The sequence below is a fragment of the Pseudophryne corroboree genome, chromosome 6 (genome assembly GCF_028390025.1).
Source record: "Pseudophryne corroboree isolate aPseCor3 chromosome 6, aPseCor3.hap2, whole genome shotgun sequence".
Lineage (NCBI taxonomy): Eukaryota > Metazoa > Chordata > Amphibia > Anura > Myobatrachidae > Pseudophryne > Pseudophryne corroboree.
Window position 1 is genome coordinate 282,991,945 of NC_086449.1, and position 26,143 is coordinate 283,018,087.

Below are 26,143 nucleotides of genomic sequence, written 5' to 3' on the forward strand. Positions count from 1 at the left end.
CATCCACTACGGGCTATGAGAAATAGAATTATCGGTAAGTAAATTCTTATTTTTCCTAATTTCTCTAACGTCCGAGTGGATGCTGGGGACTCCGTAAGGACCATGGGGAATAGACGGGCTCCGCAGGAGACAGGGCACTTTAAGAAAGAATTAGGAATACTGGTGTGCACTGGCTCCTCCCTCTATGTCCCTCCTCCAGACCTCAGTTTGAATCTGTGCCCGGACGAGCTGGGTGCACTTTAGTGAGCTCTCCTGAGCTTGCTGAATAGAAAGTATTTTGTTAGGTTTTTTTTTATTTTTAGAGAGATCTGCTGGCAACAGACTCTTTGCTACGTGGGACTGAGGGGAGAGAAGCAGACCTACTCACTGTGGATAGGTCATGCTTCTTAGGCTACTGGACACCATTAGCTCCAGAGGGATCGAACACAGGAACGCACCCTTGGTCGTCCGATCCCAGAGCCGCGCCGCCGTCCCCCTCGTAGAGCCAGAAGCCGGCGTGAGAAGCAAGAAGACTTCGAAAGCGGCGGCAGAAGACTCCAGTCTTCATATGAGGTAGCGCACAGCACTGCAGCTGTGCGCCATTGCTCCCACATTACACCCGCACACTCCGGTCACTGTAGGGTGCAGGGCGCAGGGGGGGGCGCCCTGGGCAGCAATTAAGTACCTCTTGGCATAAAAGAGCATATATACAGTTGGGCACTGTATATATGCATGAGCCCCCGCCATTATTTTACACAAATCGCAGGACAGAAGCCCGCCGCTGAGGGGGCGGGGCTTCTTCCTCAGCACTCACCAGCGCCATTTTCTCTCCACAGCTCCGCTGAGAGGAAGCTCCCCAGGCTCTCCCCTGCAGAATCACGGTAAAAAGAGAGGGGGGGGGGGGCACATAAATTTAGCGCAAAATCAGTGTATACAGCAGCTACTGGGTAAACACTAAGTTACTGTGTAATTCCTGGGTCATATAGCGCTGGGGTGTGTGCTGGCATACTCTCTCTCTGTCTCTCCAAAGGGCCTTGTGGGGGTTCTGTCCTCAAATAGAGCATCCCCTGTGTGTGTGGTGTCTGTACGCTTGTGTCGACATGTTTGACGAGGAAGGCTATGTGGAAACAGAGCGGGTGCAGATTAATGTGGTATCGCCGCCGACACCCGATTGGATGGATATGTGGAAGGTTTTAAATGATAATGTTAATTCCTTGCATAAAAGGTTGGATAAAGCTGAAGCCTTGGGACAGTCAGGGTCTCAACCCATGCCTGACCCTACAACGCAGAGGCCGTCAGGGTCTCAGAAGCGTCCACTATCCCAAATAGTTGACACAGATATCGACACGGATTCTGACTCCAGTGTCGATGGCGATGATGCAAAGTTGCAGCCTAAAATGGCTAAAGCCATCCGCTACATGATTATAGCAATGAAGGATCTATTACACATCTCAGAGGAAAACCGAGTCCCTGACAAGAGGGTTTATATGTTTGGGGGAAAAAGGCATGAGGTGACTTTTCCCCCTTCACATGAATTAAATGAGTTATGTGAAAAAGCTTGGGAATCTCCAGATAGGAAAGTGCAGATTTCCAAACGGTTGCTTATGGCGTATCCTTTCCCGCCAACAGACAGGTTACGCTGGGAATCCTCCCCTAGGGTAGACAAAGCTTTGACACGCTTATCTAAGAAGGTAGCCCTGCCGTCACAGGATACGGCCACCCTAAAGGATCCTGCGGATAGAAAGCAGGAAGGGATCCTGAAGTCCATTTATACACATTCAGGTACTCTGCTAAGGCCGGCAATTGCGTCGGCCTGGATGTGTAGTGCTGTCGCAGCATGGACAGATACTTTATCTGAGGAACTTGATACCTTGGACAAGGATACTATATTACTGACCCTGGGGCATATAAAAGACGCTGTCCTGTATATGAGAGATGCCCAGAGAGATATTACCCTACTGGGCTCTCCCACGGATTACTTCCTCCAACTCCTACCTCCAAGATTTTTCACGTGCTGCACCACTTCTTTGGAATTCCCTACCTCTCCCCCTCAGACTCTCCACCTCTCTACAAAACTTCAAACGGGCTCTCAAGACCCACTTCTTCACCAAACCCAGCCAAATCTCATCCTAACCCTCTGTTCTACGCTCTCTATGTACCCCAACTGTGTCGCCCCTGTCTGTCTACTCCTCCCCTTTAGAATGTAAGCTCTCACGAGCAGGGCCCTCTTACCTCATGTGCTTATCCTTTCTTACTTTAATAATCTTCAACTGCACCAATTCCATCAGTCTTCTGCCACCTGATACTTATTCCAGTGTCATCTGCTGATGTAACTATGTTTATTTACCCTGTACTTGTCCTATACTGTCATCAACTGTAAGTTGCTGTTTTCCTGTTTGATTATTTGTTTATGTACTCTGTAATTGGGTGCTGCGGAACCCTTGTGGCGCCATATAAATAAAGGATGATGATGATAATAATAATAGAATAAATGCAATGTCGATTTCGGCCAGAAGGGTCCTGTGGACTCGGCAATGGACAGGTGATGCCGACTCAAAACGGCACATGGAGGTTTTACCTTATAAGGGTGAGGAATTGTTTGGGGACGGTCTCTCGGACCTAGTTTCCACAGCTACGGCTGGGAAGTCAATTTTTTTGCCATATATTCCCTCACAACCTAAGAACGCACCGTATTACCAAATGCAGTCCTTTCGATCACAAAGAGGCAAGAAAGTCCGAGGTGCGTCCTTTCTTGCCAGAGGCAGGGGTAGAGGAAAGAAGCTGCACAATACAGCTAGTTCCCAGGAACAGAAGTCCTCCCCGGCTTCCACTAAATCCACCGCATGACGCTGGGGCTCCACAGGTGGAGCCAGGATCGGTGGGGGCGCGTCTCCGACATTTCAGCCACCAGTGGGTTCGCTCACAGGTGGATCCCTGGGCTATACAGATTGTATCTCGGGATACAAGCTGGAATTCAAAGTGATGCCCCCTCACCGTTACCTCAAATCGGCCCTGCCAGCTTCTCCCTTGGAGAGGGAAATAGTGTTAGCGGCAATTCACAAATTATATCTCCAGCAGGTGGTGGTGAAGGTTCCCCTCCTTCAACAGGGAAGGGGTTACTATGCCACAATGTTTGTGGTACAGAAACCGGACGGTTTGGTCAGACCCATTTTGAATTTAAAATCCCTGAACATTTACCTGAAAAGGTTCAAGTTCAAGATTGAATCGCTCAGAGCGGTCATTGCAAGCCTGGAAGAGGGTGATTTTATGGTGTCTCTGGACATAAAGGATGCTTACCTGCATGTCCCCATTTATCCACCTCATCAGGAGTACCTCAGATTCGTGGTACAGGATTGTCATTACCAATTCCAGACGTTGCCGTTTGGTCTCTCCACGGCACCGAGAATATTTACCAAGGTAATGGCGGAAATGATGGTGCTCCTGCGAAAGCAAGGAGTCACAATTATCCCATACTTGGACGATCTCCTCCTAAAGGCGAGGTCCAGAGAGCAGTTACTGATCAGCGTAGCACGCTCTCGGGAAGTGTTACAACAGCACGGCTGGATTCTGAATATTCCAAAGTCGCAGCTGATTCCTACGATGCGTCTGCCCTTCCTGGGCATGATTCTGGACACAGAACAGAAGAAGGTTTTTCTCCCGACGGAGAAGGCTCAGGAACTCATGACACTGGTCAGAGACCTATTAAAGCCAAAACGGGTGTCGGTGCATCACTGCATGCGATTCCTGGGGAAGATGGTGGCATCATACGAAGCCATTCCCTTCGGCAGGTTCCATGCGAGGACCTTTCAATGGGATCTGTTGGACAAGTGGTCCGAATCACATCTACAGATGCATCGGCTGATCACCCTATCCCCCAGGGCCAGGGTGTCTCTTCTGTGGTGAGTGCTCACCTTCTCGAGGGTCGCAGATTCGGCATTCAGGACTGGGTACTGGTGACCACAGATGCAAGCCTCCGAGGGTGGGGGGCAGTCACACTGGGAAGAAATTTCCAGGGTTTGTGGTTAAGTCAGGAGACTTGCCTTCACATCAATATCCTGGAACTAAGGGCCATATACAACGCTCTAAGTCAAGCGGAGACCCTGCTTCGTGACCAATCTGTGCTGATTCAATCAGACAACATCACCGCAGTGGCTCATGTAAACCGCCAAGGCGGCACAAGGAGCAGGGTGGCGATGGCGGAAGCCACAAGAATTCTTCGCTGGGCAGAGAATCACGTGAGGGCACTGTCAGCAGTGTTCATTCTGGGAGTGGACAACTGGGAAGCAGACTTCCTCAGCAGGCACGACCTCCACCCGGGAGAGTGGGGACTTCATCAAGAAGTCTTCGCGCAGATTGCCAGTCGGTGGGAGCTGCCACAGGTGGACATGATGGCATCCCGCCTCAACAAAAAACTACAGAGGTATTGCGCCAGGTCAAGAGACCCTCAGGCGATAGCTGTAGACGCACTAGTGACACCGTGGGTGTTCCAGTCGGTTTATGTTTTTCCTCCTATTCCTCTCATACCCAAGGTACTGAGAATCATAAGAAACAGAGGAGTGAGAACAATACTAATTGTTCCGGATTGGCCAAGAAGGACTTGGTATCCAGAGCTGCAAGAAATGCTCACAGAGGACCCATGGCCTCTGCCTCTAAGGCAGGATCTGTTGCAGCAGGGGCCCTGTCTGTTCCAAGACTTACCGCGGCTGCGTTTGACGGCATGGCGGTTGAACGCCGGATCCTAGCAGAATAAGGGATTCCGGATGAGGTTATTGCTACGCTAATAAAGGCTTGGAAAGACGTGACTGCTAAACATTATCACCGTATATGGCGAAAATATGTTGCTTGGTGTGAGGCCAGGAATGCCCCTACAGAGGAATTCCAGCTGGGCCGTTTCCTTCACTTCCTACAGTCGGAAGTGACTTTGGGCCTAAAATTGGGGTCCATTAAGGTCCAGATTTCGGCCCTATCAATTTTCTTTCAAAAAGAACTGGCTTCTCTGCCTGAAGTTCAGACGTTTGTAAAGGGAGTGCTGCATATTCAGCCCCCGTTTGTGCCTCCAGTGGCACCTTGGGATCTTAACGTGGTGTTGAGTTTCCTGAAATCACACTGGTTTGAGCCACTTAAAACCGTGGAGTTAAAATATCTCACGTGGAAGGTGGTCATGCTATTAGCCTTGGCTTCGGCGAGGCGTGTGTCAGAATTGGCGGCTTTGTCACATAAAAGCCCCTATCTGGTTTTCCATATGGATAGGGCAGAATTGCGGACTCGTCCGCAATTTCTGCCAAAAGTGGTGTCATCTTTTCATATGAACCAACCTATTGTGGTGCCTGTGGCTACTTGTGACTTGGAGGATTCCGAGTTACTGTACGTAGTCAGGGCTTTGAAGGTTTATGTAGCCAGAACGGCTCGAGTCAGGAAAACTGAGTCGCTGTTTATCCTGTATGCATCCAACAAGCTGGGTGCTCCTGCTTCAAAGCAAACTATTGCTCGCTGGATATGTAACACGATTCAGCAAGCTCATTCTGCGGCTGGCTTGCCGCCTCCAAAATCAGTAAAAGCCCATTCCACAAGGAAGGTGGGCTCTTCTTGGGCGGCTGCCCGAGGGGTCTCGGCATTACAGCTTTGCCGAGCGGCTACTTGGTCGGGTTCAAACACCTTTGCAAAGTTCTACAAGTTTGATACCCTGGCTGAGGAGGACCTTGAGTTTGCTCATTCGGTGCTGCAGAGTCATCCGCACTCTCCCGCCCGTTTGGGTGCTTTGGTATAATCCCCATGGTCCTTACGGAGTCCCCAGCATCCACTCGGACGTTAGAGAAAATAAGATTTTACTTACCGGTAAATCTATTTCTCGTAGTCCGTAGTGGATGCTGGGCGCCCGTCCCAAGTGCGGACTTCTTCTGCAATACTTGTATGTAGTTATTGCTTAAATAAGGGTTATTTTATGGTTGCATCAGGTTTATCTGATGCTCTGTTGTTGTTCATACTGTTAACTGGGTAAGGTTATCACGAGTTATACGGTGTGATTGGTGTGGCTGGTATGAGTCTTACCCTGGATTCCAAAATCCTTTCCTTGTACTGTCAGCTCTTCCGGGCACAGTTTCCTTAACTGAGGTCTGGAGGAGGGACATAGAGAGAGGAGCCAGTGCACACCAGTATTCCTAATTCTTTCTTAAAGTGCCCTGTCTCCTGTGGAGCCCGTCTATTCCCAATGGTCCTTACGGAGTCCCCAGCATCCACTACGGACTACGAGAAATAGATTTACCGGTAAGTAAAATCTTATTTTTAGCCGTTCTGGCTACATAAATCTTTAAGGCCCTGACTACATCCAGGGATCTGGAATCCTCCAGGTCACTTGTAGCCACAGGCACCACAATAGGTTGATTCATATGGAACGAAGAAACCACTTTAGGCAAAAATTGCGGACGTGTCCTCAATTCAGCTCGATCCACATGAAAAGTCAAGTAGGGGCTCTTGTGTGACAAAGCCGCCAATTCAGACACTCGCCTTGCTGATGCCAAGGCTAACAGCATGACCACCTTCCAGGTAAGAAATTTCAACTCAACCTGGTTAAGCGGTTCAAACCAGTGTGATTTTAGGAACTGCAACACCACGTTCAGGTCCCATGGTGCCACTGGAGGCACAAAAGGGGGCTGGATATGCAGCACTCCCTTTACAAACGTCTGGACTTCTGGAAGAGAAGCCAATTCCTTCTGAAAGAAAATCGAGAGGGCTGAAATCTGTACCTTAACAGAGCCTAATTTCAGGCCCATATCCACTCCTGTCTGTAGGAAGTGGAGAAAACGACCCAGATGAAAATCTTCTGTAGGTGCATTCTTGGTCTCACACCAAGACACATACTGTCGCCAGATACGGTGATAATGCTTAACCGTCACCTCCTTCCTAGCCTTTATTAAAGTAGGGATGACCTCTTCCGGAATCCCCTTTTTCGCTAGGATTCGGCGTTCAACCGCCATGCCGTCAAACGTAGCCGTGGTAAGTCTTGAAATACACAGGGCCCCTGTTGCAACAGGTCTTCCCTCAGAGGAAGAGGCCAGGGATCTCCTGTGAGCATCTCTTGTAGACCTGAGTACCAGGCCCTTCGAGGCCAGTCTGGGACAACGAGTATTGTCTGTACGTTTCTTTGCCTTATGAGGAAGAGGAGGAAACACGTAGACCGATTTGAACAGCCACGGTGTTATCAGAGCATCTACTGCCACTGCCTGAGGGTCCCGAGACCTGGCACAGTACCTCCGAAGCTTTTTGTTGAGGCGTGACGCCATCATGTCTATTTGAGGAGTTCCCCAAAGACGTGTTATGTCTGCAAAGACTTCTTGATGAAGACCCCACTCTCCTGGATGGAGATCGTGTCTGCTGAGGAAGTCTACTTCCCAGTTGTCCATTCCCGGAATGAAGACAGCCGACAGAGCGCTTACATGATTTTCCGCCCAGCGAAGAATCCTTGTGGCTTCCGCCATCGCGACTCTGCTTCTTGTCCCGCCTTAGCGGTTCACATGAGCCACTGCTGTGACATTGTCTGATTGAATCAGAACCGGTAGGTTTCGAAGAAGACTCTCCGCTTGTCGGAGGCCGTAGTAAATGGCCCCGAGTTCCAACACATTGATGTGTAGACAGGACTCCTTGTCTGACCAAAGACCCTGAAATTTTTTTCCCTGTGTGACCGCTCCCCATCCTCAGAGGCTCGCGTCCGTGGTAACCAGGATCCAATCCTGAATTCCGAACCTGCGACCCTCCAGCAGGTGAGCACTTTGCAACCACCACAGGAGAGACACTCTGGCCCCTGGGGACAGAGTTATTTTCCGATGTAAGTGCAGATGGGACCCGGACCACTTGTCCAGAAGGTCCCATTGAAAAGTCCTTGCATGGAACCTTCCGAAGGGAATGGCCTCGTAGGCTGCCACCATTTTTCCCAGAACTCGCGTGCATTGGTGAACTGACACCCTTTTTGGTTTTAGCAGGTCTCTGACCATACTCTGGATGTCCTGGGCTTTCTCTATTGGGAGGAAGACCTTCATTTGTTCCGTATCCAGTATCATACCTAGGAACGGTTGTCGAGTTGTCGGAATCAACTGTGACTTCGGTAGATGTAGAATCCAACTGTGTTGCTGGAGCACTCTCAGAGAGAGCGCCACACTGCTCAGCAATTTCTCCCTTGATCTCGCTTTTATCAGGAGATCGTCCAAGTATGGGATAATTGTGACTCCATGCTTGCGCAAGACCACCATCATTTCCGCCATTATCTTGGTGAAAATCCTCGGGGCCGTGGAAAGGCCAAACGGCAACGTCTGAAATTGGTAATGACCATCCTGTACAGCGAATCTCAGGTATTCCTGATGGGGGGCATAAATGGGGACATGAAGGTACGCATCCTTTATGTCCAGAGACACCATAAACTCCCCCTCCTCCATGTTGGCTATTATCGCTCTGAGTGATTCCATTTTGAATTTGAATCTTTTTATGTACAGGTTTAGGGATTTCAGATTCAAAATAGGTCTGACCGAACCGTCCGGTTTCGGGACCACAAATGGGGTTGAGTAGTAACCTCTTCCCTGCTGGTGCAGGGGAACCTTGATTATCACTTGCTGTATACACAGCGTTTGAATTGCAGCTAACACTATATCCCTTTCCGATGTGGAAGCTAGTAGGGCCGATTTGAAAAATTGGCGCGGGGGCACCTCCTCGAATTCCAATTTGTAACCCTGGGAAACTATTTCCAACACCCAGGGATTCAGGTCTGAACTGACCCAGGCCTGACTGAAAAGTCGAAGACGTGCCCCCACCGGTGCGGACTCCCTCAGGGGAGCCCCAGCGTCATGCTGTGGGTTTTGGAGCAGCCGGGGAGGACTTTTGTTCCTGGGCACCTGCCGAAGCAGGTGCTCTTTTGCCTCTGCCCTTACCTCTGGCGAGGAAAGAGGATCCCTGACCTCTTCTGGACTTGTGCGACCGAAAGGACTGCATCTGATAGGGTGTTACTTTCTTTTGCTGTTGGGGAATATATGGTAAAAAATTCGATTTACCTGCTGTAGCTGTGGAAACCAGGTCCGTCAGCCCATCCCCAAACAATACATCACCCTTATAGGGTAGTACTTCCATATGTTTTTTGGAATCCGCATCACCCGTCCATTGGCTAGTCCATAAGGATCTTCTCGCTGAGATAGACATGGCATTGGCCCTAGAAGCTAGCAATCCAATCTCCCTTTGAGCATCCCTTTATAAATAAGACTGCGTCTTTTATGTGGGCTAGAGTTAAGAATATAGTATCCTTATCCATATTATCAAATTGATCTGTCAGCTCATCTGTCCAAGCTGCAATTGCGTTACACACCCATGCCGACGCAATTGTCGGTCTTAGCACAGCACCCGTATGAGAATAAATACACTTTAAGGTAGATTCTTGCCTGCGATCTGCAGGGTCCTTAAGGGCCGCTGTGTCAGGAGACGGTAGCGCCACTTTCTTGGACAAGCGCGTCAGGGCCTTGTCCACAGTGGGGGATGATTCCCAAATCTCCCTGTCCTGCTTAGGGAAGGGGTATGCCATATAAATTCTTTTGGGGCTCTGCGGTCTCTTTTCCGGAGTCTCCCAAGCTTTTCCAAAGAAATCATTTAATTCATGAGATGCGGGAAAATTAATAATCTGTTTCTTTCCCTTAAACATGTGTACCCTTGTGTCTGGGACTGAGGGTTCATCCACAATATGCAACACATCCTTTATTGCCACAATCATACACTAAATGGTTTTGGTCACCCTAGGGTGCAATTTTACTTTGTCGTAGTCGACACTGGAGTCAGAATCCGTGTCGGTAGTAGTGTCTTGTGTTAAGGGACGCTTTTGAGACCCCGGCGAGCCCTGTGAGTCGGTCCAATCCGAGGATTGACCCCCTGATGTCCCCCCTGATTCAGCCTTATCAAGCCTTTTATGTAAAGATGCCACACTTGCATTCAACATATGCCACATGTCCATCCAATCCGGAGTCGGCACAACCGACGGGGACACACCTCATTTGCTCCACCTCCTCCTTGGAGAAGCCTTCCGCCTCAGACATGTCGACACACACGTACCGACACCCCACACACACAGGGATTAACCTATAAGGGGACAAAACCCCAACCAGGCCCTTAGGAGAGACAGAGAGAGAGTATGCCAGCACACACCAGCGCTTAAAAACACTGGAAAAAATATGACCAGATAGCGGTTTTTATATATAATATACCAATTCCCACTCACTGCGTCGCTAATGTGCCCCCCTCCTCTTTTTTCCAGCCTGTGAAGTTCAGCAGGGGAGAGACCAGTCAGCCAGCGTTTTCCTCATGCAGCTTCTGTGGAGAAAATGGCGCTGGTTAGTGGTGAGGATCAAGTCCCGCCCACCCGACGGCGGGCTTTGGTCACAGTGATTTTCTGCAGCCTAATCAATCTGTATTTGCCCAAATGTGAGGTTTATTGCTGCCCAGGGCGCCCCCCCCCTGCAGTGCTGCTCTGTGTGTGTGTGACTGGGAGCAGTGGCGCGCAGCTTACCGCTGCGCGCCTTACCTCATGAAGATCTTATGTCTTCTGCCTTCTCATCCGGCTTCTATCTTCGCCATCTGTGAGGAGGACGGCGGTGCGGCTTCGGGACGAACCCCAGGTGAGACCTGTGTTCCGACTCCCTCTGGAGCTAATGGTGTCCAGTAGCCTTAGAAGCAGTGCCCAACTTGACAAGCCAGCTCTGCTTCTCTCTCCTCTGTCCCACGATGCAGGGAGCCTGTTGCCAACAGGACTCCCTGAAAATAAAAAACCTAACAAAATTCTTCTTCAACAGAAAACTCTGGAGAGCTCTCTGCAGTGCACCCATTCTCCTCTGGGCACAAGATCTAACTGAGGTCTGGAGGAGGGGCATAGAGGGAGGAGCCAGTGCGCACCCATAGTCAAAGTTCTTTTTAGGTGCCCTAACTCCTGCGGAGCCCGTCTATACCCCATGGTCCTTACGGAGTCCCCAGCATCCTCTAGGACGTAAGAGAAAGAAATACTACGCTACTTTTCCTGCATCAAAGGAATTGAATGCCCTGTTTGAACTTGGGCTAACCCTGACAAAAAATTTCAGATCCGTAAAAGATTAATTACATCCTTTCCATTTCCTCTGGAAGATAGAACAAAATGGGAAAATCCGCCAATTGTGGACGCATCAGTATCTAGGTTGTCATGTAAGATAGTCTTAACTGTTCCTGGGGCAGCATCCTTAAAGGACACAGCTGACCGCAAGATTGAGAACACTCTCAAATCGTTATACACTGCTGCTGGGGTGGCTCAGAGACCCACTATTGCTTGCGCATGGATCACTAAAGCCATTGCAAAGTGGTCAGGTAACCTAATTGACTGATTGGATACCTTACCCAGGGGGGAGATAGTTTTACTCCTGAAGCATATTCAAGACTCTGCTAACTTTATAGCCATAAAGGAAATTGGTTTGCTCAACGCACGCACCACTGCCATGGTAGTGTCAACACGCAGGGGCTTGTGGCTACGCCAGTGGACTGTGGATTTCAGGAAAGGCGTGGAAAATCTACCATTCACAGGTGAGGCCCTTTTTGGAGATGAACTGGGTAAGTGGATATCCAAGGCTACGGCGGGTAAATCTACGCAACCTTCCTTCCGCAGCACCCCCAGCTAGGAAAACCTACTCTGCTCCGACTCTGCAGTCCTTTTCGGACAGCGAAATTCACAGGCAAATCCAAAGGTTCTTCTACAGCCTTCAAAGGTAATAGAGGTAAACCCAGAAACCAGCAGCTGCAGGTTCTCAGGAACAGACCTCTGGGTCTGCTTCCTCAAAGCCTTCAGCATAACACTGGTCTGCACTGCCTGGAAGATAGGAAGGTGGGAGCTCGGTTACGTTATTTCAGTCACGTTTGGGCAACATCTTGCCAGGATCCCTGGGTCACAGGCCTTATCACCCAGGAAAACAGACTGGAGTTTCAGGAACTCCCACCTCACAGATTCTTAAAATCAGGCTTACCAGCTTCTCCGGAAGCAAGTATGACTTTACAGGCAGCAATTCAAAAACTGGTATAGACTCGGGTCATTGTCCCAGTTCCACTTCAATTACAAAACAAGGGTTTATTACTCCAACCTGTTTGTGGTACCGAAACCGGATGGTTCGGTAAGGCCCATTTTAAACCTCAAATCACTGATCCCGTATTTGAGGGTGTTCAAATTCAAGATGGAGTCTCTGAGAGCAGTGATCTCAGGTCTGAAGGAGGGGGAATTCCTGGTGTCTCTGGACATCAAGGATGTGTACCTTCATATTCCAATTTGGCCGCCTCATCAGGCTTATCTAAGGGTTGCGCCGCACTGAGCGCCCAGCATGCCCGCTCCAACACCCGGAATCCGCGGACGGCAGCGCTGGTGACTGGGCCGGGGACTACCGCCGCGGGGACCACAGGCAGCTACAGCAGCCCCCCCGCAGCCGCGACCAGATCCGGAGGGTGAGTAGACACGGCTCCCTAAGTGCAGGGAGCCGCAATGTGCAGTGACCCCCTCCCGCTGAAGGGTGCCAGCGGGAGGGCAGATGATTGGGGGCCCAGGTTCACTGCGCCTTTATGCCACTAGACCACCGGGGCATTAGCCTCCGGGCAGGTGGGCACCTCCCTGGGGTCCAACATCTGAGGGGGTTGGGTGCCTAGCCTTCAGCCCCTCCCCCAACCTAGGGCTCACCAGTACCCTGGCTCAAGGACTGCCCTGGGATGTTCCTCCTCCCTCCCTAAAAACGCTCAAAAGCCATTTTAGCTACACATGCTGGCTGAGAGTTGCTGAGAGAGGAGAGTCTGGCCACTGTTTCCCCTGTACCCCGCTCCAGTAGCTGGGCTCAGTCATTTTCTCCTGCCTGCTGAACATTCACAGGACAGTTGAGTACCTTGGCCCTTATTGTTTTCTGGCATTGTGTGGTTGAGGGTCTGTGTATGTGACCATGGTTTACCACTGTGCAGTGCTTGACCTCACGTCCCTTGTACAGAGTCTTATTCTGCAGAGGGTTCCTCAGTGTCCAGTCTGTGCTAAATTCTACAGTGTTTGTTGTGACATACAGTTCTGTTTTCTGTGCAAGGGTACCCTGCTTACATTTTATAAATGTCTTCTAGAAACAGGAAGGTTGTTACAACTGAACCTCCCACTTGCATAGTGTGCTGTAATATCTTCACAGAATTCATTGGACACAAGTTATGATGCAGCTCGTGGATCGTTTGGCTACGCCACAAGTGGATCCACAGAACTCAGCACCACCTAGTACCGTGGCACCAGGTCAGTCCTATCCATTTCATTCTCCACAGGTGGATCCACCATGGGTTAATGCACTGGCCCAATCGGTCCAGAGTCTATGCCAGGTCTCGAGCTCCATGCAACAGCTTCTGGTGAGAGAAAAGCGTCCCAGGCGGCCTCATACTTCTAGTGGTACTGCTACCCCTCTTTCGGAAAGGGAGTCTCCTACTTCTGACCAGGAAAGTAGGTTGGGGGACTCTGATCCGGACGCAGCTACAGGTTTAGAGGATTCTCTTTCAGTAGCAGAGGTTGAGGCCCTCGTCAAACAGGTCAGACTGGTCCTAGATATTTGAACATGAAGATCCTGCCCCAACTTCCAAGACGCCAATTTTCAAGAAACCGAAGAAGAATTCAACACCATTTCCTTCCTCAGCACAGTTAGAAGACTTGCTGGAGGCAGCTTGGGCTAAGCCAAATAAACTGTTTCAGCTTTCGGTTCTTCCGATTCCGGATACTTCCTCTCTTAAAGACTCCACAGATCGTAAATTGGATACCTTCCTTAAAATGGACTACACTCATGCTGGTTCCATTAGCAGACCGGCATTCGCTTCGGCATGGGTAACTAAGGCGATCGCTTGCTGGGCAGACCAACTTCACCAGGGTCTTTCCGCCAATGTTAGTAAGAAGCAGTTGTCTGTCTGGGAATATTCAAAAGGCGAACTCTTATCTCGCAGAAGCTGCCCTGGACACAGCCATCCTGACGTCTAAGGTTTCTGCTTCCACATTCCACAGTGGCGGCAAGACGATCATTATGGCTGCGTTTTTGGAGGGCAGACACTTCCTCCAAGAAAGCTCTAGAAGCATTACCATACGCAGCGGATACTCTATTCGGACAGGAATTAAATAATATTGTTACCTCACTGGCTGCTGCTAAAACGGCTTTTCTTCCATCTGCAACAGCCCCTAAGCCTAAGACTTCCTTTCGCCCCTTTCGCATAGAGGGACGAGCCAAGGGCCAGAACTCCTTTCGTTACCAGGCCCAGACGAAGAACACCAAGCCTCGCACAAAGCAACCTTGGGCTACCGGATGCCAAGCCAACCGAAAAACCTGCTGCGTGATGGTGCGGGCCCCTCTCTGGGGGATCCCAGAGTGGGGGGCCGACTGCTGTCTTTTGCTCCGCAATGGTGGGACATTACGACGGACGGTTGGGTCAGAGACATTTTGGCGCCGTCCTCCCAAAAAGATTTTTCACCACGGGGCTTCCGAGGGATCCCGGAGAGGCAGAGGCTCTACACGAGTCATTCAGCTCCCTTCTCGCCTCAAACGTCATTGTCCAGGTACCAATGGAGCAGAGGAGACAAGGTTTCTATACCTCTCTCTTTCTGGTTCCGAAACCGGATGGTTCCTATCTGCCGTTTCTCAACCTCAAAGAGTTGAACCTTTTCCTACGTGTTCCCAAGTTCCGCATGGAATCTCTCAGGACAATTGTTCTAGCTTTGGAACCGGGGAACTATATGGCATCCCTGGACATTCAGGATGCATATTTACATGTCTCAATACGTCCAACCCATCAGAAATATCTCAGTTTTGCTATCAAAGATAATAATTTCCAATTTCCGAGCCCTGCCTTTCGGGTTATCCACTGCTCCACAAGTTTTTACCAAAGTTATGGTGGTAATGACTGCTGAGGAATTAGAATTCTACCTTACCTGGACGACCTCCTGCTTCTGGGGCACTCTCAAGAGATACATTCAGTTCACATTCAGTTGACGGTGGAGTTTTTACAGTTGCACGGCTGGAAAATAAGCTAGAAAAAATAACGTTAACGCCCTCTCAAGCAATCCTTCATTTAGGGGCGCTTTTGAATTCCAGAGAACAGCAAGTGTTTCTGCCTCAGGACATTCAGAATCTCCTTCACCATCGCACCATTTCAATACATGCTTGCATGAAGGTGTTTGGCTCGATGGTGGCAGCGTTCGATATGGTAGAGTACATCCAGTTCCACTCTCGTCCGCTACAATAGGAGATTCTTCACAAGTGGGATGGATCTCCTCTCCACATCCGATCACAGACCATGGTCCTCACATCAGAGGTTCTACTGTCCTTAACATGGTGGCTCCTCCGGGTCAATCTCGACAAGGGTCGACCATTTTGGATTCAAGACTGGATCATGATCATCATGGATGCCAGTCTTCGAGAGTAGGGCGCGGCCTTGGAGACCCATGCATTCCAGCATCACTGGACTCTTCGAGAAAGCAGACTCCCCATCAATGTACTGGAATTGAGAGCTATTCTCAATACACAACGTGCTGCTCATCGTCTTTTCAAAGGTCGAGCGGTCAAAGTCCAGTCAGACAACGCAACGGCGGTGGCATACATCAACCGCCATGGTGGCACTCGCAGTCGGGGAGCCATGCAAGAGGTAACCAATATTTTCCAGTGGCAGTACAAAATCTTCCAGCGCTATCGGAGATATTAATTCCAGAAGTACTCAACTGGGAAGCGGACTTCCTCAGTTGGCAGGACGTTTACTCAGGAGAGTGGAGACTCCACCCGGAGGTGTTCGATCAGTTGGTATCCCGATGGGGGATGCCGGACATAGACCTCATGGCATCCCGCCACAACAGACAAGTCAACAGGTTTGGCTCTCGCATAAGAGATCCAAAGGCGTTCCTAGTGGATGCTCTGACCGCTCATTGGTCGTTTTCCCTCGTGTATGCCTATCCACCAATTTCCATGATTCTCCGGCTAATCCGGAAATCCAAACGGGAAGGAGGCACAATGAAACTTGTGGTCCCGGATTGGCCACGTCGCCCGTGGTATGCGGATCTACTCATTCTGTCCATAGACAACCTGTGGTGTCTGCCCCTACATCGGGATCTTCTGTCCTAGTGACCCTTTGTGCATCCAGACCCAGACCGTCTTGCTTTGACGGCGTGGCTATTGAGACATCCATCCTAAGAAGAAAAGGATTTTCCAATCGAGTCATTGGGACTATACTTAATGCCAGGAAAACATCATCTGCCAGAATCTACCACCGCATCTGGAAAACTTAATTTTCATGTTGATATTGGCCTTTCTTCAGTCAGGCTTAGACCTTGGCCTAAGGTTATCGTCCCTGAAGGTTCAGGTTTTAGCATTCTCTGTGCTCTTTCAGAAGCAACTTGCTGCTTTTCCGGAGGTGAAAACATTTCTCCAGGGGGTACTTCATGTCCAGCTGCCGTTTGTGGCTCTGGTGGCCCCTTGGGATCTTTCCCTGGTGCTAAAAGCTCTCCAAACGGCTCCCTTTGAACCCATGGACAGGGCGGATCTCCGTTGGATCACTTGGAAGACCTTGTTCCTTTTGGCCATTTCTTCAGCTCGCGGAGTTTCTGATCTTAGTGCTCTGTCTTGGCGTTCGCCCTTCCTGGTCATTAACTCAGACAGGGCGGTTCTCCGCATTAGGGCAGATTTCCTACCCAAATTGGCTTCCAGTTTCCACATCAATCAGGAGATAGTGGTTCTGGGATTATCAACTGCTTCTCCAGTAGTCCGAGCTCTCCAAATCTATGTGGACAAAACCAAGGATATTCGACGTTCGGACTCCCTGTTCCTCTTGTTAGATTCCCATAAACGGGGTTGACCAGCGTCAAAACAAACCTTAGCTTGTTGGCTTCGGTTAACAATTCACCACACGTATTCGGCTGCAAAGCTGCCTACTCCTTCGGGGGTAAAGGCTCACTCCACACGGGCTGTGGGAGCTTCCTGGGCAGCCTCTGGGAGGGCCTCGGCTGAGCAGCTTTGTAAAGCTGCCACGTGGTCCTCTGCCCAGACTTTCATTGAATTCTGCTAATTTGACACCTTCGCGTAGGATGACGCAGCCTTCTAGCGAAGGGTCCTTTGCGCAGTCCAGTAGCATCCCCGCCTTAGTGGGGACAGCTTTAGGACGTCCCAGCGTTAGCACTCCTGTGCCCCCTAGTGGACAACAAAGGAAAATAGGATTTATGTCTTACCTTGTTAAATCCTTTTCTTCGAGTCCATAGAGGGCACAGGACGCCCTCCCTGATACACCTGTCCTGCAAGATGGGATTCCTGTGTAGGTGGTGTGCGGCCAACCTGCTTCACAGTGTTTGTCTGTGTGTAGTTTAAGTGTACTGTTCTTCCTTCCTCTTTCTGCCACTCCTGCCTTTGGCTTGCTACCAAAACTGGTGGGCCTGGCGGCGGGGCGGAGTTTAGCGGACAGGGAGGGAGGCATGCTGGGTACTTTTAAGTAACCCTTTTGGTGCCTGCCTGCTCCTGGACAGCCTATACTCAGCGTTAGCACTCCTGTGCCTCCTATCGACTCGAAGAAAAGGATTTAACAAGGTAAGACAGTGGTTCCCAAACTGTGTGCCGTGGCACCCTGGGGTGCCTCGGGACACTTGTAGGGGTGCCTTCGATTGGTGGTCCAGGACCAATTAAAATTATTTATGGTCAATATAATAGAGAAAACCTCTGCTGGTGGCTGCAATCATAAAATATGTGGACAAACTGAAGCAAATCCTGTCTCTCACCACATAATTTAACTTATGGATGACACATGAACACAATTTACTTTATTTCATATTTCTTTCTAAATGTCTTAATAAGAAGCTTTTGTCCTGGAGGAGGTGTGAAAAAAATTCTGATACTCTAGGGCGCCGTGATTCCAAAAAGTTTGGGAACCGCTGAGGTAAGACATAAATCCTATTTTTAATTATGTAGTTATTTCAATTAAAGAGTTCCCCAGTAAGACATTATTTTGTTTTTCCTTTTGCCTTTGCAAAATCAGTTTACATGCCTTCTAACAGCCCTGCTTGTATTGGGGTTAATGGAATATTCCCAGTAATGCACGTGTGTGTGTGTGCGTGTGTGCCATCACCCTCTGTGTGTCACCATTTTTCAGAGATTTAATCTCCAGCCCTGTTTTTATTACATTTTTCTAGATACATCCTATTTATTTATTTATTTATTGTCCCTATAAATGTTCTGTTTTGAATAGTGGGAAACAAAGACGCTGCTGATCTGTTTGGAGATGCGGATGATATTTCTTCCGGCAGTGATGGAGAAAAGCCTCCCACTCCAGGACAGCCCATGGTACGTACCTGTAAACAGCACTCCCTCCATTGCACCTCTTAGTACATTTTCAAAGATGTTGCCCAGATATATCAACGATGTTTCAGTATGTGTTGTAGATGAGCCCCACTCTTCCTATGTGTAAGTAGTTGTGACCCTTTCCAGTACTGTCCTGATGGGTTTTTGAACATGTCCCCATTCTCTGTGCACAGGTGCAAACAGTGGGTATTTGCATATAGCGCATGGAAGATGCTGCTTTACACGTTTTTGTGTATGTGCGTCCTATTCTGAGTTGTACGGAATTTGACTGGATTTGTTTTTCTGTGAAATTGTGTGTTTCAGGGTAAGAACTTGACAACAATGAGAGCACACAGAAAGGGGGCAAAACTTTTTTTTAAGTATATGAGTGAAAGGAGAAAATCAAATGGAGGAATAGTAAGACTTAAGACAGAGAGTGAGCATTTGGTGGAGGGAGACAAGGCAATAGATCACCTAAATTATTTTCTAACATCCTAGTGGATGCTGGGGACTCCGTGAGGACCATGGGGAATAGACGGGCTCCGCGGGAGACTGGGCACTCTAAGAAAGAATTAGTACTACTGGTGTGCACTGACTCCTCCCTCTATGCCCCTCCTCCAGACCTCAGTTAGAATCTGTGCCCGGAAGGAGCTGGGTGCATTTTAGTGAGCTCTCCTGAGTAGTATTTTAGTTAGGTTTTTTTATTTTCAGAGAGCTTCTGCTGGCAACAGACTCTCTGCTACGTGGGACTGAGGGGAGAGAAGCAAACCTACTAACTGCGGCTAGGTTGCGCTTCTTAGGCTACTGGACACCATTAGCTCCAGAGGGTTCGAACACAGGAACTTAACCTTGGTCGTCCGTTCCCGGAGCCGCGCCGCCGCCCCCCTCACAGAGCCAGAAGCCAGCGGATGAAGCAAGAAGACGTCAAAATCGGCGGCAGAAGACTCCTGTCTTCACATGAGGTAGCGCACAGCACTGCAGCTGTGCGCCATTGCGCCCACACTAACCCACACACTCCGGTCACTGTAGGGCGCAGGGGGGGGCGCCCTGGGCAGCAATTGAGTACCTCCTGGCAAAAGCAGCATATATACAGCTGGGCACTGTATATATGCATGAGCCCCCGCCATTTTTTACACCAAATCGCGGGACAGAAGCCTGCCGCTGAGGGGGCGGGGCTTCTTCCTCAGCACTCACCAGCGCCATTTTCTCTCCACAGCTCCACTGAGAGGAAGCTCCCCAGGCTCTCCCCTGCAGACTCACGGTAGAAAGAGGGTAAAAAGAGAGGGGGGGCACATAAATTTTTTTTTTTTTAATGCAATATTTTTATTGAAAAGAAGTCGAATATGCTGATACAAGTCAAACAGGAGATGATGACTCCAAATGAAATATCCAAATTCACATACAGGCTATCCCGTGGGGAATAACCAAATGTAACAACAACATGGAAGCACATCATCAATACATTGTATATATATATCTGTCGACAACTATTTTTTACGTTTAAACGAAAAATAAGAGAAAAATAGGGGAGGAGAGACAAAGAAGAAGAGGAGAAGAGAGGAAGAAAGAAAGGGGAAGGGTGGGTGGGAGAGAGGGAGATCATCATAGGAGAGTACAAGGTAGAGGCAGGGCGCAGGAGGGGAAACCTCCCTACTGTAAACTTTACATCCTGGTAGAAGAGGGCATAGTATAGGTGAACCAAGGATCCCAGATCCTCCTAAATTTCTCTGACCTATCACATAAGGAGGCCGTGATTTTCTCCATCATGGAGATATGCCATATTTTGGTTATTAACATGCTCCTAGGGGGGGGGAGTGGTTTTTTTCCAATTTTTAGCTATCACACATCTGGCAGCGTGTAGAATTTGGAGTGCCAGGTTGCTCTCCTGGGAGTCTAAATTGGACAAAGGTAGGCCCAGAAGGGCCGACCAGGGACATAGCGTTACTTGCGTGGAGAAAATGGAGCTAATGAGGGTTTCCACCTGAGACCAGAACGTGCAAATTTTGGGGCATGACCACCAGATGTGCAAAAAGTCTCCAATTTGACCGCACCCACGCCAACACAATGGTGATGACCCGGGAAAAAACTTATGTAGTGTAGCAGGGACCCGATACCATCTAGTATAGACTTTATAGGAATTTTCCTTCACTAAGGAGGAAATTGAGGACTGAGCTACCTTTTGCCTAATAATTTCCCATGAGTCCTCTGCTGGGGGTGGGCCAAGGTCCTGTTCCCATTTACGCTCATGGGGAAGTATGTTCGCTGCCTTCAGAGAACGTAGTAAGCCATAAAGTATAGAAATAATACCCTGCCGCATGGGAGAATAAATACACAAACGTTCTAAGGGAGTAAGTTGACGTATGACTTGGGATTTTGAAAGGGAGCTTAAGAAAGAACGAATTTGTAAATACTCATAAGATACAGGTTGAGGGATATTATATTTGTCACGTAGGGACTGAAGGGAGCGCCAGGAGGAGCCCTCTATGAAATCAAACACCAGTCCCGGACGTGGGCTCAAATGGAACCACAGGTGGGACCGTAAGGTGGAGCCAGGGGGGAAATCCTGATTGTCCCAAATGGAAGTGATGGGCGAAGGGAAAGTGGATAAACCATAGTGCCGAATGCAGAAGCACCATAGGGAGCAAGTAAATTTAGTGGGAGGGGTGCACGCTTGCATTGTCCGGGTTGATCTGGTCGGCGCAAGTAGGGAAACCAAAGTGGAGACCCCGGCCGCCAGACGCTCGATACGGATCCAGGGTAGATGGGGCGCTGGGGAAAACCAGGCGACAGCCTGGCTCAGGTGAGTTGCGTGGTAGTATTTACGAATGTCCGGCAGACCTCTGCCTCCAGATAGTGGATCACGTACCAAAGTGGAGGTCCTAATTCTAGGAGGCTTACCAGACCATATAAATTTTAGGAAGAGTTTCTGCATTCGGCCCAGGGCCTCAGCGGGGATGCGTACGGGAATTGTTTGAATCGGATATAAGAGCCTGGGTAGGATGTTCATCTTTACTGAGACTATCCGTCCGAACCAGGCTATAATCTGCTTGTCCCAGGCCCAAAGGTCCGACTCTATACACTTGAATAAAGCTGGGAAGTTCTCAGAGTATAGGGAGTCGTAGGAGTTCGTGATGAACACGCCTAAATATTTAATTTTCTTGGGGCGCCAAGCAAAATTGAAGTTAGCAGCTAGGAGAGATCTGGTGTCCTCACTGAGATGCAGAGGGAGGGCCTCCGATTTGGAATAGTTAATACGATATCCCGAATAATGAGAATATGATGATAGGGTTTTAAATAGGTTGGGGATAGAAATATTGGGTGAAGACAGAGTTAACAGAACATCATCTGCAAATAATGACAATTTGAACTCCTCGTCGCCAACATTAATGCCCTTAATATCAGGGTTAGCCCTAATCATGCACGCCAATGGTTCGATGGTCATAGCAAAGATTAACGGAGACAGAGGGCACCCCTGACGTGTACCGTTGTTGATGTGAAAGAGGGGAGAGTCCTTACCATTAACCCTAACTCTGGCAGAGGGGTTGGAGTAGAGTGCCTTAATACCCTGAAGTAGGCTTCCTCCCAGGCCGAACCTACGCAAAGTGGCGAACATGAATGGCCACAATATTTTATCAAAAGCCTTCTCCGCATCAAGCGAGAGAAGGACAGAGGGTAATTTAGCTTTATTGATAAGATGGACCAAGTCAATGGTTCTACGGGTATTGTCTCTAGCTTGTCGGCCTGGGATGAAGCCCACCTGGTCAGCGTGAATCAAACGCGGAAGAACTGGGTTTAGTCTTAGGGCAAGAATTTTGGCAAAAAGTTTGATGTCATTATTTAGTAACGAGATGGGGCGGTAGCTAGCACAGGAATTGGGGTCTTTCCCAGGTTTATGAATTAAAACTATCCTTGCCTCTAGTGCCCGGGGTGACAGAGGATTACCTCTGAGGAAACCATTGAAGAGTCTACAGAGATGGGGTAATAGGATCCCTTTAAATTTCTTGTAATACATAATTGACATCCCGTCGGGGCCAGGGGCTTTACCAGATTTCTGAGTTTTAAGCGCATTATCTAACTCTTCCACAGTTATCTCTGAGCTTAACTGAGAGACTGTCGTGCTACTCAGTGACGGTAGGTCACACTTATCTAAAAGGGATTCGATCCCCTCATGGAATCTCAATGAAGACGACGAAGGGCCCGCCTCCGCGTTATACAATAGTTTATAGAATTCCTCGAATTCACCCAGGATGCGGTCAGGGTCATGTGTTAGTGTTCCCTGTTTGGTGCGAATAGATAGGATATTTTTTGAAGAGATCTGAGCCCTCAATTTCCTGGCCAAAATTTTATCTGCTTTATCCCCTTTTTCGTAATAAATCTGGTTAAGGCGTCTAAGGCATTGTTCAGTCTTATGGGATAACAATATATTAAGTTCACCCCTTACTTTAAGTAGTTTATCTAAATCGGCCGGGTTTAGAGAAGATTTATGAACCTCCTCCAGATGGTGGAGTTGGTCAGAGAGTTCTGATATCTTTTGGGAGCGCTGTTTGGTGAGTCTGGCCGCGATTTGAATAAAATGGCCTCTGAGGACCGCTTTATGCGCCTCCCACAGGGTCATGTCTGATATACCAGGGGTTTGGTTTTCATTAAAATAATCTTTCAAAGCCTGGGTGATTTGTTGTGGCACCTCGAACTGTTGAAGAAGGGCATCATTAAGAGACCAAGAGGGAGGGGAAAAGGTGCGTGCCAGCCCAGACAGAGATAAGGATATTGGGGCATGGTCGGACCATGTGATTGGATGGATACAGCATTTCTGGATTCGGGAAGTGAGGTCTCTACTTACCATGATCATATCAATTCTGGTGTATATATTATGCACTGGGGAATAGAATGTGTAATCTTTAACTAAGGGGTCAACTACCCTCCAGGAATCGAATAGTAAGTGATTTTTAAGTAGGGACTGCAGGGCTTGGGAGTTGCGGGTGTGTGTATGGGCCTGGGACGCTGGTAGGGAACTAGAGCGATCAAGGCTATGATGGAGTATAGTGTTGAAATCTCCTGCCATTAAAATGTCGCCTTTCCTACACTGAGCGATTTTAGAGTCTAGAGAGGTGAAGAACGAGGCTTGATTAACATTGGGAGCGTAGATATTGACCAGGGTGATGGGGACATTATTAAGCTTGCCTACTATAATGAGGAACCTTCCGCGCTTGTCCCTAACAATTTTTTCTGATTCTAAGTGTAGATGGGCGGGGATCAATATGGCAACCCCTCTTTTCTTCTGGGAGTGGTCACAGGCATGTATGGCGACAGGATGGCGTCTAGAACGTAGTTCAGGGTGGGACGTTCCTTTGAAATGTGTCTCCTGGAGGAACACCAGATCTCCCCCTACTTGTTTCAAAAAGATAAATAATTTGGTCCTCTTTTGGGGACTATTGAGACCCTTCACATTATAGGATATTACGTTAACAGACATGGCAGTACAGGTGGAAGCAAAACTCTAATGGCCCTAAGGGCCCATTGATGATCTCCCTGGGGGTAGGGGGAAAGAAGAAAAGTGAGAGGTAGAGAAAGAGGAAGAACAAAGAAGGGTAGCAACATAAAGAATGATACAAAATGAAATGCAATGAACATGTATAATATACCGAGCCAATGACCCATTGTACGCATTGTACGGGTCTGAACGTTTGAGCTCCCGTATGGGGTATTAAGGGAGAGAGGTTCTCCCCTATGCTCAAAACTGACTATAATGGCTCGGTGGGGGTATGGCTCCGAGTATCAAGGGGCCCACCGACCAATCAGATGGGGGGGGGCGACCAGGGGGGCCATAACATCAAATAATCTCAATAAACCATTTTTGAATCTTATGAACACAGAGAACATATGCTCAGTTATATGAACACAGTGGAACAAAGGAACCCGTAAACCTCTAAGCTAATATGCATAACAGTAGAAAATGACATGTAGTAACCCGATATTGCAGCTGTGAAGAAATGTTCACGGAGGGTCGTGTCTCGCTGAAGTTTTTGCCGGGACTGTCAGCCACAGGCGTCGGGGCGCCCGCTGTGGGAGAGGTGAGACTGGAGTGCGTTGAAGAGCTGGAGCTTCCCGCGGGGAGACAGGTTTATCCGACTCCGGGGGAGAGAGGTTAAGTCTCAAAAGAAGCCGGTGGGCCTCCTCCTTAGAGCGTGCCAGCAGACTCTTCCCATCACGTTGCACAATGAGAGCAAAGGGGAAACCCCATCTGTAACGGATTTGGTTGTCCCTGAGGATTTGGGTGTACTCCCGCAAGTCGAAGCGCCTCTTAAGAGTGGTAGGGGATAAGTCCTGAAACACCATTAGCTTATGCGTGTCGAACAAACACAAGTCTCTATTCCGGGCCGCTGTTAGGATTTTTTCCTTGGTTTTGAAGTAGTGACACCGTAAGACTACGTCTCTTGGAGGGGACGAAGTCGAGGGTTTTTGGCGCAAGGCCCGGTGAGCCCTGTCCAGGAGGAACTGCTCGCGCGGGACGTCCGGGAGGAGGTGTTGGAAAAATTTGAGGAGGAAATCCTCCAATTGTGTTGGTTCCACCGACTCCGGTATGCCTTTAATACGTAGGTTATTACGTCGTGCGCGATTATCTGCGTCTTCCTGTTGGTCTTGGAGCAGGTAAATATCTTCCTGCATAATGTGGACTGAATGTTCCAGTTCCTGCTGGAAGGAAATGACTTCATCAATTTTTTGTTCAGTATCGTTAGTACGGGCCCCGAGATCAGATATCTCCGCCTTGAGCCCCGAGATGGCGTTATGGATCTCCGAATGAAAAGCTTGTTTTAGTGATTTCATCTCCGCCAGGATAGAGGAAATGCCATCTTTCATGGAGGGGTCTGGGGCAGATGAGTCTTCCTCAGATTCCGAAACCGGGGCGGGAATAGGGACGGCCGGTACTTTAGTGGAACTGGATTTCATCTTAGAAATAAAGGAGGAGATTTCCGCAGAGGACGCATTTTTCTTAGACTTAAACTTAGACATGGTGTGTGACAGTCCCGGAGCTAAGAGAGGTTATAGGGCATAGCTGAGTAATAGCATAAATAGTGATCCATCATGAGGTAGAAGTTGAGAATTCACAAGAAGAAGACCCCCGTGGTCGCACCCATAGGCATTCAGCAGCACATTTCTCTGCTAGATAGTAACATAGGAGACTGGAGTATAAAGCAGGTGCAGTTGCAGGGAGGGGTCAGGAGATGGCGCCCCCGGGCTTGTAAAAATGTAAAACAGAAAAATCCAGCACAGAAGGGAAGTATCAGGTAACTTCAGTAAATTATATGAAAGTTTAATGCTGGGGGGGGGGGTGTTATAGCATATATAGGACTCCTATGTGGTGAGAGGATGGTATTCTATTTGGCCTAGTTGCACCTTAAGGCAATGGGGGGGGGGGGAGAGCAGACGCCCCTATCCGTGCGGGTAGTCGAGCAGGGCTCCCCAGCGGCCGAGCGTGAATGATAATACCCCCGAGAAGGGTTAGTTGAGCGCAGGCCTGGGGCTGAGGGCCAGACCCAGAGAGAGGTTGATGTGGGAGCTGTGGTGCTGCGGTGCTGTGTCTCCCTCCGGCACTCAGCGCGGAGTGTCCAGCCGTGGGCGCCCGTTGGTGTCAAGCGCGGGCAGCGGTGGGGGAGAGAGTGTGTTGGGGGATCAGCTCACCTCTGTGTGCGGTGGAGGCCGCCGGGTCCCGAGTCCACAGCTCCGTCTCCGGGACCGAGACCTAAAATGGCCGCCGCCTCCGGAGCGTCGTATCCCCGGCGTCTGCTCTCCGGCCAGTTCTCCGTTCCTCCGCAGCCTCCTCTGTCTCG

At 49.2% G+C, this 26,143-nt stretch overlaps 1 protein-coding gene across 1 annotated transcript in view; it reads left to right on the forward strand.

The window, feature by feature from the left end:
• LEO1 (LEO1 homolog, Paf1/RNA polymerase II complex component) overlaps positions 1 to 26,143 on the forward strand; it is a 105,855-nt gene that overhangs the window by 19,369 nt on the left and 60,343 nt on the right. Inside the window, exon 4 of the mRNA XM_063926092.1 lies at positions 18,223 to 18,317. Within this exon, the coding sequence (XP_063782162.1) occupies positions 18,223 to 18,317 (95 nt within the window). The remainder of the gene's footprint in view (positions 1 to 18,222; positions 18,318 to 26,143) is intronic.